At 54.0% G+C, this 13,161-nt stretch overlaps 1 protein-coding gene across 13 annotated transcripts in view; it reads left to right on the top strand.

Moving 5' to 3' along the window:
* The window catches only part of SHANK3 (SH3 and multiple ankyrin repeat domains 3), a 302,562-nt gene that overhangs the window by 40,741 nt on the left and 248,660 nt on the right, over positions 1-13,161 (top strand). For all 13 annotated transcript variants that reach the window (XM_054083072.1, XM_054083024.1, XM_054083035.1 and 10 more), the window contains exon 10: positions 9,986-10,052. In XM_054083072.1, coding sequence (XP_053939047.1) covers positions 9,986-10,052 — 67 coding nt within the window. The remainder of the gene's footprint in view (positions 1-9,985; positions 10,053-13,161) is intronic.

Here is a 13,161-nt window from a genome sequence, read left to right as displayed (position 1 = left end):
AACCTTGGATGGAGAAGGAACCCCAGTGAGAAAGAACCTTCTGTGTTCTCCAGGGCTCTCTTTGAGGGTCAACGCTTTGGTGTTGGCTGCACAGCCACGGGCTGGGACACCTCCCAGTGGATCGGGGGCTCCAAGAACCATCCATCCTGGTCTTCAACACCTCCAAGGATGGAGCTCCGGGGGGAACGGTCCATATCCACAAGGGCAGGGCTGCCAACCAGGTGGATCTGGAGAGCTTTGGTGTCTTCCGAGCTGGCGCCGTGTTCTTCCCTACATCCGCTGTGGCCCCCAAAGCCATCTGCTCCCACTCTTTCAACCTTCTGCAGCTCATGAAGCTCCTCTGATATCTCACCTGAGTCTTCTGCTCCTATTTTCAAGCCATTTCTTCTCCGTGCGTGATGACAGATTATTTTTGGCCTGGTGGCAGCTGCCTCCTTTCCCACTCGGATCCCCCCCCTTCCCTTCCCTTCCCTTCCCTTCCCTTCCCTTCCCTTCCCTTCCCTTCCCTTCCCTTCCCTTCCCTTCCCTTCCCTTCCCTTCCCTTCCCTTCCCTTCCCTTCCCTTCCCTTCCCTTCCCTTCCCTTCCCTTCCCTTCCCTTCCCTTCCCTTCCCTTCCCTTCCCTTCCCTTCCCTTCCCTTCCCTTCCCTTCCCTTCCCTTCCCTTCCCTTCCCTTCCCTTCCCTTCCCTTCCCTTCCCTTCCCTTCCCTTCCCTTCCCTTCCCTTCCCTTCCCTTCCCTTCCCTTCCCTTCCCTTCCCTTCCCTTCCCTTCCCTTCCCTTCCCTTCCCTTCCCTTCCCTTCCCTTCCCTTCCCTTCCCTTCCCTTCCCTTCCCTTCCCTTCCCTTCCCTTCCCTTCCCTTCCCTTCCCTTCCCTTCCCTTCCCTTCCCTTCCCTTCCCTTCCCTTCCCTTCCCTTCCCTTCCCTTCCCTTCCCTTCCCTTCCCTTCCCTTCCCTTCCCTTCCCTTCCCTTCCCTTCCCATCTTCTGCTCTCCAAGGCCGCGTTGCCCAAGCGTGAGGTTGACCTGGATGACCTTCGTGGTTCCTTCCAACCCATTCCATGACTCCTCCAGGGCCGTGGGAAGCGGAATCCGAGCAATCGTTGCCGGTGGTGCTTCCTATAGGTTTCCTTTAACTCCGTTTCCTCAAGGGAACCTTCTCCGGCTGAAGCCCAGCGTGGTCCTCACAAGGTGGAGATGTTACATCACGTGTGGTAGAGAGAAGGTTACTCATTGTAAGTCCTTCTCCGGTTTCCCTTTTCTGCCGCAATGTGACTTTGTTGACTCATTTTCAGCTCGTGATCCTCCGATATTCCCGTCTCCGGTGGGACTCTTGCCTGCCGGCTCCTAAATCCCTCTTCTTCCTGGGCTGGAGATGTTGTTCCACCAACTCTACCACTGCTGAGGATGCTGAGCAGCTTTCCTGGCCAGGTTGAGTCGCTGTCCCTGGAGGGCTTTAGAAGATGGGGAGATGAGGTTCTCTGGGATGTGGTTTAGTCATGGATAGGGATGGTTGGATTCCATCTTAAAGGTCTTCTCCAACCAAGTGGTTCTGTGATCTTCAGTTGCTTTGCTCATCCCAAGAACTTGGAGACCATCAGGTTGCTTTGCTTCTTATGACCTGATGGTGTCCATCATCTGTTATCAATCCATCTGCTTTGCTCAACCTATTCAGATTGGACGTCAGGTAGAACTTCTTCACCAAAAGGGTTCTGAGGCCCCGGCAGAGGCTGTCCAGGGCGGTGGTGGAGTCTCCATCCCTGGAGGGGCTTAAAAGATGGGCAGATGATAGAATCATGGAATGGTTTGGGTTGGAAGGGACTTCAAAGCCCATCCAGTTCCACCACTGCCGTGGTCAGGAACACCTCCCGCTGGATCAGGGGCTCCAAGAACCATCCAACCTGGCCTGGAACCCCTCCAGGGATGGGGCAGCCACCACTGCTCTGGGCAGCTTCTGCCGGGGCCTCAGAACCCTTTTGGTGAAGAAGTTCTACCTCCTGTCCAGTCTAACTCTGCCCCTCTCCAGTTTATCCCCGTTCCCCCTCGTCCTGTCACTCCATCCCTTTGGGAACAGTCCCTCTCCGGCTCTCCTGGAGCCCCTTCAGGCTCTGGAAGCTGCTCTGAGGTCTCCTGGGAGCCTTCTCTTCTCCCCAACCCCAACTCTCTCCGCTGTCCTCGGACGGGAGGTTCTGCAGCCCTCGCAGCATCCTTGGAGCCTCCTCTGGACCCCTTCCAACAGCTCCATCTCCTCCTTCTGCTGAGGATTCCAGACCTGGACACAATTCTCCCGAGGAGGTGTCCCCGGAGCGGAGCAGAGGGGCAGAATCCCGTCCCTCCCTGCTGGCCACGCTGCTCTGGATGCAGCCCAGGACACGGGGGGGCTCTGGGCTGGGACCCCACGGTGGGGCTCCTCTCCACCTTCTCCTCCCCAGCGCCCCAAGTCCTTCTCCTCAGGGCTGCTCCCATCCATCATCCCTCAGCCTGGATGGAAACCATGGATTGCCCCAACCCAGGGGTAGGACGTTGCCCTTGGCCTGGTTGACCCTCCTGAGGTTCTCCAGCCCCACTCCTTTAGCTTCGTTGGGTGTGTTTTCTCCCAAGGTTTGGATCCGGTTGCTTTAAAAGAGACAGTGTGCTCCGAACTCTGCCGTTGGCCGTCGCGTTGTCCCGGCAACCAAATAGTCTCAAATGGAGTGGGGTTTTTTTCTTTGTAAAGAAAATCTCCGGTTAACTCCGATTCTTTCTGATTTCACTTCATCCGCTGTTTGGGTTTGGTCCTTACCATCCATGGAGGGGTTCCAGGCCAGGTTGGATGGTTCTTGGAGCCCCTGATCCGGCGGGAGGTGTCCCTGCCCGTGGTAGGGTTGGGACTGTTTGGGCTTTGGTGTCCCTTCCAACCCAACCCATGCCATGGTTCTATGATTCTAAGACACATTGGGAAGAGCAAAGGCACCGTTAACCGTGTGTCCAGTTCTGGAATCCTCAGCAGAAGGAGGAGATGGAGCTGTTGGAAGGGGTCCAGAGGAGGCTCCAAGGATGCTGCGAGGGCTGCAGAACCTCCCGTCCGAGGACAGCTGAGAGAGTTGGGGTTGGGGAGAAGAGAAGGCTCCCAGGAGACCTCAGAGCAGCTTCCAGAGCCTGAAGGGGCTCCAGGAGAGCTGGAGAGGGGCTTTTTCCAAGGTTTTGTGGTGATAGGACGAGGAGCAATGGGGATAAACTGTAGAGGGGCAGAGTTAGACTGGACATGAGGAGGAGTTTCTTCACCGTGAGGGTGGTGAGACACCAGAACAGGTCGTCTAGAGAAGTTGTGGCTGCCCCATCCCTGGAGGGGTTCCAGGCCAGGTTGGATGGTTCTTGGAGCCCCTGATCCGGTGGGAGGTGTCCCTGCCCATGGCAGGGATGGAACCGTATGATCTTAAGGTCCTTCCAACCCAACCCCTTCTCTGATTCTTCGCTCTGTAACCCCAGTGCGACTCCAGGAGCGCTTCTACAGCGAGAGATCATCTGCGTAATTGAAGCTGCGGTGTCTTCTGACTCAGAATTAGATCAGTCTCACGCCGAAGACCGGAGGAGGAGTGGGAGGGAGGGAGCAGGAGGCCACAAACCCGATCGATTCTCACCTGACAAACCTCGAATGAGAAGAGCGAGAGAGCGAATCAAAGCAGAGCGGAGAATCATTAGGTTGGAAAAGGAGCTTTGAGATCATCATCTCCAACCGTACGCGTCCACGACAAAGCCACAAGAAGGTCATCTCCCCTCCTTTTGAATACCTCTATGGGTGGTGACTCAACCACCTTTCTGGGCAGATTGGTCCGAAAATGAGGATAAGAAGGAAGGCTTTGGAGATGAGCCGAGTTGAATTAGAGGTTTATGAGTTCGTTAGGCGAATGCAAACGGTTCCCTGCTGAGAAGACCGCCCCTGGCCTCAAGCTCTGCCAGATGCCCACAGGGGCAGGACATGGGGAGGAGAACACGCGTCCCATGAGAGGTGGTGCGGTTGGGTTCCTCCTCATTCGTAGAATCATGGAATGGTTTGGGTTGGAAGGGACCTCAAAGCCCATCCAGTCCCAACCTGAATCCTGGAATGGGTTGGGTTGGAAGGGACCTCAAAGCCCATCCAGTCCCAACCTGAATCCTGGAATGGTTTGGGTTGGAAGGGACCTCAAAGCCCATCCAGTTCCAACCTGAATCCTGGAATGGGATGGGTTGGAAGGGACCTCAAAGCCCATCCAGTTCCAACGTGAATCCTGGAATGGGATGAGTTGGAAGGGACCTCAAAGCCCATCCAGTTCCAACCTGAATCCTGGAATGGGTTGGGTTGGAAGGGACCTCAAAGCCCATCCAGTCCCAACCTGAATCCTGGAATGGGATGGGTTGGAAGGGACCTCAAAGCCCATCCAGTTCCAACCTGAATCCTGGAATGGGATGGGTTGGAAGGAACCTCAAAGCCCATCCAGTTCCAACCTGAATCCTGGAATGGGATGGGTTGGAAGGGACCTCAAAGCCCATCCAGTTCCATCCCCAGGGACATCTCCCGCTGGATCAGGGGCTCCCAAGAACCATCCAACCTGGCCTGGAACACCTCCAGGGATGGGGCAGCCCCCACTGCTCTCTTCTCTGCTCGGTTTGGATGGAATTCCCCGGGAGGAAGCAGCGATGCCCCTGAGATACCCACAAGACCAAGCCCAGACCATGCCAGGATGGAAAGGAAGAGGCTGAGCACGTCCTGGAGAAGAGAGAATCATCGATCATGGAGTGATTTAAGTTGGACGGGACCTCCAAGCCCATCCAGTCCCACCCCTGCCACGAGCAGGGACACCTCCCGCTGGATCAGGGGCTCCAAGAACCATCCAACCTGGCCTGGAACACCTCCAGGGATGGGGCAGCCACAAATTCCCTGGGGAACCTGTTCCAGGGCCTCATGGTGAAGAAATTCCCCCTTATGTTTGGTCAACAACGCACACGGTCGCTCGTCCTCAAAGAACAGACAACTTCCAGCCCGTGACGTGATGACCGAACATCGTTCCCAACCAGAGAGTCTTCTCGTGGTCTCTAAAATGTTCCTCCAACCACGGGAAGCGCCGAGTTTTATCGCGACTGAGAAAAGAGGCTGAATAAATCGGTGATGACCCAGGAGAGAATGGGTTAAATCCATCACAAAGAAGAAAAGGCACAGTTCTGTCCTGGGTCCATCGTGGATGTGGGTGACCGGTGGGTGAGAAGCTCCATGGGAGCCGTCAACGTGGGGTCCCAGCCCAGAACCCCCCCGTGTCCTGGGCTGCATCCAGAGCAGCGTGGCCAGCAGGGAGGGACGGGATTCTGCCCCTCTGCTCCGCTCCGGGGACACCTCCTCGGGAGAATTGTGTCCAGGTCTGGAATCCTCCCCAGAAGGAGGAGATGGAGCTGTTGGAAGGGGTCCAGAGGAGGCTCCAAGGATGCTGCGAGGGCTGCAGAACCTCCCGTCCGAGGACAGCTGAGAGAGTTGGGGTTGGGGAGAAGAGAAGGCTCCCAGGAGACCTCAGAGCAGCTTCCAGAGCCTGAAGGGGCTCCAGGAGAGCCGGAGAGGGGCTCTGGATCAAGGAGTGGTGGAACAGGATGAGTGGAATGGTTTTGAGCTGTAAGAGGGGAGATGGAGTTGAGGTCTTGGGGAGAAATGTTCTCCTGGGAGGTTGGAGAGGCCCTGGCCCAGGTTGTCCAGAGCAGGGGTGGCTGCCCCATCCCTGGAGGTGTTCCAGGCCAGGTTGGATGGTTCTTGGAGCCCCTGATCCAGCAGGAGATGTCCCTGGGTTGGAACTGGATGAGCTTTGAGGTCCCTTCCAACCCAACCCATTCCACGACGCGGTTGGTGGCACAGTCTCTCCTATGGTCTCACCACCGCGGTTGCGTTCGGAGAAGTGGGTCTGTGCAGGAGAATGTGGGCGGGCGCAGGAGCGCCATCCGTGGTTTCAGAGCCGGGGATGTGCCGTGAGGCACCACCTGAGGTGACAGTGCAACCTGCGAGATCCATTCCTCTCCTTTCCTTCTCCCAAGTTGGATGGAACGATGGACCCAGAAGGGCTCTTCTTCTGCCCTGGGGATTTATATGAGTTTATGTTCTCCTCCAGGGTGTTCCTTCTCACCTTCCCTGGAATTTGTAACACTTCCGAGGAAGGGAGAGAGGGACCTTCTGTTGCCTGTGGTGTCACCTGTCATGGAACTGAGATCTGGGATGGGATGGTGGGAGACCGGGAGGGACACCTGGCTGTGTGCGACAGCAGGAGATGCTCCACAAATGCTCACCCTTCGTTGGAGGAATCATTCCTCAGATGTTCATCCAAAGGGAGTCGTTGTTTGTACCTTAATTGGGTTTTGGTTTTATAGTGGATTTCTCATTAATTGTTTGTTTGAGGGATTTCAAAGGGTTTGTCTGAATTCTCCTTTCCCGTTTTATCAGTTTTGTAGGATCACGGAGTGGGATGGGTTGGAAGGGACCTCAAAGCCCATCCAGTCCCAACCTGAATCCTGGAATGGGATGGGTTGGAAGGGACCTCAAAGCCCATCCAGTTCCACCCTGAATCCTGGAATGGTTTGAGTTGGAAGGGACCTCAAAGCCCATACAGTTCCAACCTGAATCCTGGAATGGGATGGGTTGGAAGGGACCTCAAAGTCGATCCAATCCCAACCTGAATCCTGGAATGGGATGGGTTGGAAGGGACCTCAAAGCCCATCCAGTTCCACCCTGAATCCTGGAATGGTTTGGGTTGGAAGGGACCTCAAAGCCCATTCAGTTCCAACCCAGGGACACCTCCCACTGTATCAGGGGCTCCAAGAACCATCCAACCCGGCCTTGGACACCTCCAGGGATGGGGCAGCCACGGCTTCCATGGACAACCGATTCCAGGGCCTCCCCACCCTCACAGGAGAACATTTCTCCCCAAGATCTCATCTCAATCTCCCCTCTTGCAGCTCAAAACCATTCTCCTCGTGGTGTCACTGCACTCCCTGATCCAGAGCCCCTCCACAGCTCTCCTGGAACCCCTTCAGGCACTGGACGCTGCTCCGAGGTCTCCCTGGAGCCTTCTCCAGTCTGGACATCCCCAACTCTCCCCCAGCGTGTCCTGAGAGCAGAGGTTCTCCAGCCCTTGGACCATCTCCGTAGTCTCCTCTGGCCCCGTCCCAACAGGGTTTGGTTGTTTTTCCTTCCGATTTCCCCCCATTTGGGTCGTTTGCCCTTTGGTGGAGACTTTAGTTGGCTGCTCATGAGGACACTGTGACCTTCACGAGAGGACCTCGGAAACGTGTGTGTGTGTGTAGAAGGAGGGACATGGAAGGAGCACAACTTGAAGCCAAACTGGGGGAATCCTGAGGTTCTTCCTCAGTTTTCTTTGCTCCTCATCGGCCAAACGCAGAAGGAAGAGTTCCTGGTGGGGTCACACCTTGAATTCTGGGCTTAGTTTTGGTTCCTCACTCCAAGAAAGACATTGAGGGACTGGAGAGTCCAGAGAAGGGAACGGAGATGGAGAAAGGTCTGGAGAACAAAGGTTCTGAGGGCCCTGGTGAGCCTGGAGAAGCGGAGGCTGAGGGTCGAAGGTTTCCTTCATTCCAACTTCAACTACGTAGAAGGAGGTTGTGGTGAGGTGGGCGCTGGTCTCTTCTCCCAAGGACCAAGGGATGGGATGAGAGGACGCGGCCTCAAGTTGCACCAGGAGAGGTTTAGATTGGATATCGGGGAAAAGGTCTTCAGTAGCAGAGCTGCCCAGGGCAGTGGTGGAGTCTCCATCCCTGGAAGGGGTTCGAAACCCACGTAGATGTGGTGCTTCAGGCCATGGTTTGGTCGTCACGGTGGGGTTGGGGTGATGGTTGGATTGGATGATCTTAGAGATCTTTTCCAGCCGTAAGCATCGTATGATCCGTGATCGCTCCCGGCTTCAGCTGAGGAGGTGGAGCGTCAGTTCTGGGCTTGAGCCAAATGAGGAGAAGCCACACAAACATCGTGGAGCTGAGGGTGGTGGCACTGTTTCTGCTGAGGAAGGACGATAGTAGAGAGGTGTGGGTGCCGTCCTGACTCACTCAGTTAAATATAGCCCTTCGTCACAAGTTGGTGGGGAAATGCAAATGAACCTCGTATTGGAAAAGCTGCTCTTGGAGGAGGACGAGGAAGCGTTGAAGGGCTGGAGCTCCCGGCACGGCTTGATGGCCACGTGGAGATCCGTGACCGGTGGTGTCCCTCAGGGATATTAAACACCAGTGGTGTTTAATATCGTGGAATTGTAGAATGGTTTGGGCTGGAAGGGACTTTAAAGGTGATCGGTTCCACCCTCCTGCGGTGGGCAGGGACACCTCCCACTGGATCAGGCTGCCCGAGGTATCTTCATCAGTGATATCTGCATCACTGATATCTTCGTCACTGATATCTTCATCACTGATATCTTCATCGATGATATCTTCGATGATATCTTTGTCACTGATGTCTTCATCACTGATATCTTCATCAATGATGTCTTCGTCGATGATATCTTTGTTGATGATATCTTCATCACTGATATCTTCATCAATGATATCTTCATCAGTAATATCTTCATCACTGATATCTTCGTCACTGATATCTTTGTCAATGATATCTTCGTCGATGGTATCTTCATCACTGATATCTTCATCACTGATATCTTCGTCGATGATATCTTCATCGATGATATCTTCATCACTGTTATCTTCATCACTGATATCTTCATCAATGGTATCTTTGTCAATGATATCTTCATCGATGATATCTTCGTTGATATCTTCATCACTGATATCTTCATCACTGATATCTTCGTCACTGATATCTTCATCACCGATATCTTCATCAATGATGTCTTTGTCAATGATATCTTCATCAATGATATCTTCTTCACTGATATCTTTGTCACTGATATCTTCATCACTGATATCTTCATCAATGATATCTTTGTCAATGATATCTTTATCACTGATATCTTCATCACTGATATCTTTGTCACTGATATCTTCATCACTGATATCTTCATCGATGATATCTTCATCGGTAATATCTTCATCACTGTTATCTTCATCACTGATACCTTCATCACTGATATCTTCATTGATGATTCTTCATTGATGATATCTTCATCACTGATATCTTCATCAATGATATCTTTGTCAATGATATCTTCATCGATGATATCTTCGTTGATATCTTCATCACTGATATCTTTGTCGATGATATCTTCATCACTGATATCTTCATCACTGATATCTTCATCAATGATATCTTTGTCAATGATATCTTCATCGATGATATCTTCATCACTGTTATCTTCATCACTGATATCTTCATCACTGATATCTTCATCGATGATATCTTCATCACTGATATCTTCATCACTGCTATCTTCATCAATGACACAGACAGTGAGGTGTTCAAGTCCAGGTTGGATGGTTCTTGGAGCCCCTGATCCAGCGGGAGGTGTCCCTGCCCATGGTAGGGTTGGAAGTGGATGATCCTTAAGGTCATCTTAATCTTTAAGTATTATTTCCTGTTGGTCTACAATGCCGTGGCTTTATAGAGGCAGCGGTGGTGGTGGTTCTTGGCCAGCTCGGAGTGGTGGTCCTGTGGTCCATTCAGATGAGCCATGGAGAGAACTTGGTGTCTGGGAAGTCACGATTCATCACCCAACCAAGAGCTTCAGGCTGGAGAACATCTTGTTGGTACCAACAAGATGAATTCCTACCTGGTGTAGACCCTTCACCACCAGATGTTGAGAAGAGGGCAGCGCTTATCTCCACGCTCCTCTCGGTGTAGAAACCATCACCGTACGCTCTCCCCACAGTGTTGATTATCACCTCAGGGTTCCTTCCTGGGTAAGCTGAGGCAGAGCAATCGTTGGCTCCGTGTCCTCTACGGGAAGCAGCTGGTTTTGGTCCATATGACGCGATCCATCCAAGCGAGCAAAGCGTTGGTTGATCTTTGGAGCCGCTCAACTCTCTTCCTTTCCTTCTCGTTTTCAGGTGGCCATCATCGCCGGAAATTTCGAGTTGGCTGAGATCATCAAAACCCACAAAGAGTCCGATGTTGGTGAGTTTGAGCTTTTCTTCTTCTCCCTTTTTGATGTTGAGGCAGAGCCCAGGGCTGGGGGTGGGTGGGAGAGGCTGTGAGCCGGTGGTCCTCCTGGTGGTTCCAGCAGTGGTTGGTGGAAGATGCAGCTTACAGCTCGGTTTGGGTCTTGGGAGCATCAGGGAAGATCTCCTTTTCTCCTGGGGCCACCACCAGCCGGAGTTTGCTGCGGATTGAGGAGGTTGCCGAGATAAAGGATCAGCCGAACCCTGAGCTGGGAGGAGCTTGGAAAAGGTCTTCTGCAAAATCGTTGAATCATGGCATGGTTTGAATCCAGTTCCACCCGGAATCATGGAATGGGTTGGGTTGGAAGGGACCTCAAAGCCCATCCAGTTCCAACCTGAATCCTGGAATGGGATGGGTTGGAAGGGACCTCAAAGCCATCCAGTCCTCTCCCCTGCCATGGGCAGGGACACCTCCCGCTGGATCAGGGGCTCCAAGAACCATCCAACCTGGCCTTGAACCCTCCCAGGGATGGGGCAGCCACGGCTTCCCTGGGCAACCTGGGCCAGTGCCTCACCACCCTCATGGTGAAGGAATTCCTGCTCATGTCCACTCTAACTCTGCCCCTCTCCAGTTTATCCCCGTTCCCCCTTGTCCTGTCACTCCAAGACCTTGGAAGAAGTCCCTCTCCGGCTCTCCTGGAGCCCCTTCAGGCACTGGAAGCTGCTCTGAGGTCTCCTGGGAGCCTTCTCTTCTCCCCAACCCCAACTCTCTCAGCTGTCCTCGGACGGGAGGTTCTGCAGCCCTCGCAGCATCCTTGGAGCCTCCTCTGGACCCCTTCCAACAGCTCCATCTCCTCCTTCTGGGGAGGATTCCAGACCTGGACACAATTCTCCCGAGGAGGTGTCCCCGGAGCGGAGCAGAGGGGCAGAATCCCGTCCCTCCCTGCTGGCCACGCTGCTCTGGATGCAGCCCAGGACACGGGGGGGTTCTGGGCTGGGAGCACACGGTGGGGCTCCTCTCAACCTTCTCCTCATCTCCTCATCTCCCCAAGTCCTTCTCCTCAGCGCTGCTCCCATCCCATCATCCCCAGCCTGGAGTGAATTCCCACATGTTTTAGTCTCCATCCCCAGAGAAGGTCAGAAGATGGGTAGATGAGGTGCTCAGGGCTATGGTTTAATGGTGGGCAGGTATGGTTGGACTCGATGATCTCCAAGTTCTTTTCCAACCAATCCCTTCAATGATTCTGTGATCTTTTTCGCTCTCTCTTTGCATCCTGGAGGCCATTTCCTACTTGAGATGTTCTCCTGCTCGGGCTGTTCACTGGGCTTTGTGTGCCAGGAGAAGACAACCTCCGTCTTAGCAGTGATTATGGCTGTGGAGGTGCCCCATCATGAAGGTCCCGGAAGGAAAGGAAGCGACAGTTGTTGTGGTTCTGTTCCTTTCTTCATGGAGGACTATTTTGAGGTTTTCTGGTCAACCTTTGTTCCTTGAGGCAACTCTCCTGTCCTTCCGTGGTGTAGATGTGGTCACTCAACACCTTCTGATCAAACCCGAGTTGTAGGTCAGCTGTAAGATGAACGCTTGATGAATTTTCTTGAGTTATTTGGAGTTTATTGGTCCGAAACTGGAGGAACCGCTGCAACGAGTTCATTCTCAGCGTGTGTTCCACCAGAGAAGGTCCAGAGGCAGCAGGTCAGGAGCTGGTGGAGCTTGAAACCACCAGCAGGTCTTGGTCTTGGTTCTTGGAAGCGGCTGTGAATCTACAAACTTGGGTCATGAGATGTCCTTTAGAGCTGCTTCTTCTTGAGGAAGCTCTTGCTGACAGGGAGAGAACTTGTGAGGAGATATCAAGGTCAGAGAGGACGCGGGGAGGAGCCTGGAAAGTCCTTGTGTGGGTGAAGAGAGGTCAGGAGAAGGCCACTCTACGAATTCCAGAGGGAAAAGACTTGGGATGAGGAGGACATTGAGCTGCTAGAGGGTGTCCAGAGGAGAAGCTGAGGGACGATCTGGAGAACAAGTGATGTCAGGAGCACCTGAGGGACCTGGGATGGTCTGGTCTGGAGAAAAGGAGGCTCGAGGAGACCTCATCACTCTCCACAGCTCCTGGAAAGGAGGTCGGAGCAAGATGGGCGCTGGTCTCTTCTTCCAAGGAACAAGGGATGGGATGAGAAGGAACGGCCTCGAGTTGCACCACGGGAGGGTTAGATCGGACCTTGGGAAAAAAGGTCTTCATGGAATGAGCGGTGAAGTCCTGGCAGAGGTGGAGTCTCCATCTGTGGTGGAGTCTCATCCTTGAAGGGTTCAAACCCCACGTGGCCGCGGCACCTTCCAACTTGGTTTGGTCGCGTGGTGGGGTCGGGGTGACGGTTGGACTGGAAGAGCTCAGAGGTCTTTTCCAGCCTTAATGATTCCGTGATTATCCATGGATCCATGGATGGAGGCAGGAAGGGTCTCCAGAGGGATCTGGCCAGGCTGGATCCATGGATGGAGGCAGGAAGGCTCTGCAGAGGGATCTGGCCAGGCTGGATCCATGGATGGAGGGCAGGAAGGGTCTCCAGAGGGATCTGACCAGGCTGGATCCATGGATGGAGGCAGGAAGGGTCTGCAGAGGGATCTGGCCAGGCTGGATCCATGGATGGAGGGCAGGAAGGGTCTGCAGAGGGATCTGGCCAGGCTGGATCCATGGATGGAGGCAGGAAGGCTCTGCAGAGGGATCTGGCCAGGCTGGATCCATGGATGGAGGGCAGGAAGGGTCTGCAGAGGGATCTGGCCAGGGTGGATCCATGGATGGAGGGCAGGAAGGGTCTGCAGAGGGATCTGGCCAGGCTGGATCCATGGATGGAGGGCAGGAAGGGTCTGCAGAGGGATCTGGCCAGGCTGGATCCATGGATGGAGGCAGGAAGGCTCTCCAGAGGGATCTGGCCAGGCTGGATCCATGGATGGAGGCAGGAAGGCTCTCCAGAGGGATCTGGCCAGGCTGGATCCATGGATGGAGGGCAGGAAGGGTCTCCAGAGGGATCTGACCAGACTGGATCCATGGGGTGGCAGCAGGAGTGGATGGTGCCTCCATCCATGGATCCAGCCTGGCCAGATCCCTCTGCAGACCCTCCATCCATGGATCCTG

The sequence above is a fragment of the Cuculus canorus genome, chromosome 1, assembly GCF_017976375.1.
Source record: "Cuculus canorus isolate bCucCan1 chromosome 1, bCucCan1.pri, whole genome shotgun sequence".
Lineage (NCBI taxonomy): Eukaryota > Metazoa > Chordata > Aves > Cuculiformes > Cuculidae > Cuculus > Cuculus canorus.
Note: the sequence above shows the minus strand (reverse complement) of the source record. Positions and strands in the feature narration are given on the sequence as shown.